General features: G+C 37.7%; 1 protein-coding gene across 1 annotated transcript; it reads left to right on the forward strand.

The window, feature by feature from the left end:
• Window positions 1-308: 308 nt before the first annotated feature.
• On the forward strand, window positions 309-1,674 carry LOC121770025 (ethylene-responsive transcription factor CRF2-like). The gene has a single exon (XM_042166818.1). It carries the CDS (start codon window positions 620-622, stop codon window positions 1,490-1,492), a length of 873 nt encoding a protein of 290 aa, XP_042022752.1. The 5' UTR covers window positions 309-619; the 3' UTR covers window positions 1,493-1,674.
• The last annotated feature ends 1,643 nt before the right edge of the window (window positions 1,675-3,317 follow it).

Raw genomic sequence — 3,317 nt, forward strand, 5'->3', positions numbered from 1 at the left:
CTGAGGATCAACTTGCCGACATCCTAACTAAAGCAGTCAACTCAAGGAGCTTTGAAGATGTGCTTTCCAAATTGAGTTTTGGAGATCCCACCACTCAATTTGAGGGGGAGTGTTGAGAAAAGGGGAAGTATCAATAAGCATTAAAGAAGAATAGAGTTCCAAGAAGCATTGAAGATGTGCATGCATTGTTCCAATAGTAGTGTAGTTCCATGAATATACATTTATTGTAGGATCTCAAAAGTCACCAACATCCCTATAAATATATGGGTGTTGAGTACCTTTTTATCATTCAATCAAAATACAATAATCTTCTCCCATTGCTTTCTTCTCTAAATATGTTGTCTATACCATTTAACATATTCATCTGCAAACCAAAAAAGCTTTCCATTGATTCTATATATCCGCAGAGAAGCTTTTACGAAGCTCTTCTTTTCACTAGTAGGAGTATAATTTACTTTCCTCAAAAACTTTCCTTATAATCTCTGATTTTGTCCCCTTTTCTCCTTGTCTCAATTCTTCTCTTTAACGGTTCTTATTTAATTCTCTTTATTCTCTCAGAATCTCTCTTTAATCTCTTTCGCTTTCAATGCCACTTTGATAACACACACACACACGCACCATGTTGCCTACAAAATACACTGAACATCTCCACCAAATCACCACGATGGAATATTCCCCCAATCTCTCCCCGATGAAGACGCTCCGCGTCTCCGTCACCGACGCCGACGCCACCGACTCCTCCAGCGACGATGACGCCACCGCCGCCGCCTCTCACCTCAAGCGCCGGAGAGTCAGAAAATACATCCACCAAGTCACAATTCGCCCCTGCTGCGGAGACGGAGACTACAAGGCGCGGCCGCCGGAGAAGAGGCGGAGCGGCGGCGGCGGAGGGAGAAAATCGAAGAATGCGGCGGGAAAGGCGGCGGAATGCGGCGGCGCGAGGAAATTCCGCGGCGTGCGGCAGCGGCCGTGGGGGAAGTGGGCGGCGGAGATTCGAGACCCCATGCGGCGGGTGCGGCTGTGGCTGGGGACCTACGACACGGCGGAGGAGGCCGCGATGGTGTACGACCACGCGGCCATCCAGCTGCGTGGGCCCGACGCGCTGACCAATTTCAACCCAGGAGGGTACAACAAGGACAGGTCAGGGTACACCTCGTCGTCGCGCGATAATGCCGCGTCACCCAAATCGGTGCTCCGCTTCTTCTCACCCGAGGCGGAGGCGGAGACGTCGTATGCGGCGGGAGAAGCCGAGGGCGGCGCGGATTTCCCGATTTTCCCTCTCGGCGACGATTTGTTCTCGGATTTGGGGGAACCGGTTGGCGCACCCGGTTGGTTTGATCAGGAAACCGATTTGTACGGAACGGGTATCGCGTGGTGCGCTGACGTGGTTTCGGAGTCGGGTGCGGACTTGGGAGCGAGATTCGGGTCGGGTGATGATTTCTTTCTTGAGTTTGGGGATGTCTTCGGGTCGGATCCGCTCGTAACTCTGTGAGGAGGCGTTTTGATATATATATATATATATATATATATATATATAAATATTTTGCTGAGTTAGGGAAGAGTTTTAGTTTGGGTTGTTGGATAGATTTCGAATGTAAAACTGGAGTGTTTATGAGTAAAAGAAGTGTTATTATATTAGCTTAAGTAAATGGAATTTGTTCTTTTATGTTGTTATTTGATTTCATAAGCCACCTTTTTGGCAAAATATAGTTGAATGTGTGTATTTTGTATCATGTGAGTACTTTTATAAGTAATATTCTTGAAATGCACATTTTCTCAATCGAAAAAATGAGCATCTTATCGAACGATTCTAACCAAGAACTGGTATGGAATATTACGCACGTATTTATCAATTTTATACCACAAATTAGGGATCCTCCATTTGTAATTTTTTAACTAATGGAGTATGTTTTTTCCTTACTAGGAGTATTAGATATCAATTGTTACACTTTAATCCTTCAATTATTAGTTTTGTCCCATTTAATGAAAAGACAACTACAAATATGATGTGCTGATAAATTCTTTAACCTTATTTGGAATTAGTACAATTTCGGTGATTGTTTAGATATTTATTTTACTAAATTTAAGCTGAAATGAGTGAAGACAAAGAATTCAATAATCGAGAGTAATAATGATTTATTTATTTATTGTGGAGCTATAGTAATTTAAAGTTTTATTTCTTATATAGCTGTGATAATTCAAATCCCAATTTATTAGTTGGAAAAACTTATGGATTGAAGGATGGACATTTTGATAAAGAAAATAAATAAACTTGACATGATAAAAATACACATTTTAGATCATTTCTAATTATATGAATCTTTTTTCTAATTATATGACTCAAAGACTGATAAGTTATCAATTCTATCAAAAGTAACACATGAGTACTTATTAAGATGCATTTTATTGTCTGGGTGAAGCTAAATTGCATGAGATTTTATAGTAGTGTAAAAGTGTTTGTGTTGGATTATGTTTCGATTAAATTTATTACTGGTTTGATGCTATCATTAATTAAAATACCTTAGCTCATACTCAATATATAATTCGAATGGTAATTTATTAGGGAAATAAAATGCAAATTTTAAACATTTTTTTGTAATAGAGTGCATTCCGCACGTTGATGTGCAAAGTAATATAAACACGCCAAAACGAGAATAAAAAAAAAATAGAAAAAGAGGACTAATCCACGGATTTAGAATCTGGACTCGCACAATAAAAACAAAAAAAGTTAAAGAGTGCGTATATGGAGTATAAATTAGTCTCAATACACAAAAAGGTCAATTAATTTAGATTAATCGAACTTTAAAATCTAATGTACATCAAACTTATGAAAAGGAGTGCCCAACCAAGATAGGAAGCATGCTATTAGTTTTTTGGATAAGCAAAAAGATGTAGTAATACTATATAGATTCTGATCCATCGTTAAATAATGAATTATTGAAAAATAAAGTGGAGGTAAAAACTAAAGTCTCATTAAAACATAAAAATAGTATGGGGATCTAATGAAATACTAAAAGACAATAGTATAAGGACCCTAATTAAGATGCATTATGCCTTATTTTTATGTCATTATCTTCCTATATATAAGAAAAAATTGCTTGAAATAACAAAAAATTAAAAAAAAAATTGTGTTTATCTTAGTAAAAAAATAATTACAAATTAATACACGACGATCAGTAATTAATTAGTTCACTGGCATTGATTGGTCATAATTATTGCGAGCATTAAAGTCAATAAACGCGTTCATGCTATTAGCTAGGCATTATGGAGTATATATATTTGTATGATTGAGAATTTATGCCCTTAATTTTTTGTGT

The sequence above is a fragment of the Salvia splendens genome, chromosome 16 (genome assembly GCF_004379255.2).
Source record: "Salvia splendens isolate huo1 chromosome 16, SspV2, whole genome shotgun sequence".
Classification (NCBI taxonomy): Eukaryota; Viridiplantae; Streptophyta; class Magnoliopsida; order Lamiales; family Lamiaceae; genus Salvia; species Salvia splendens.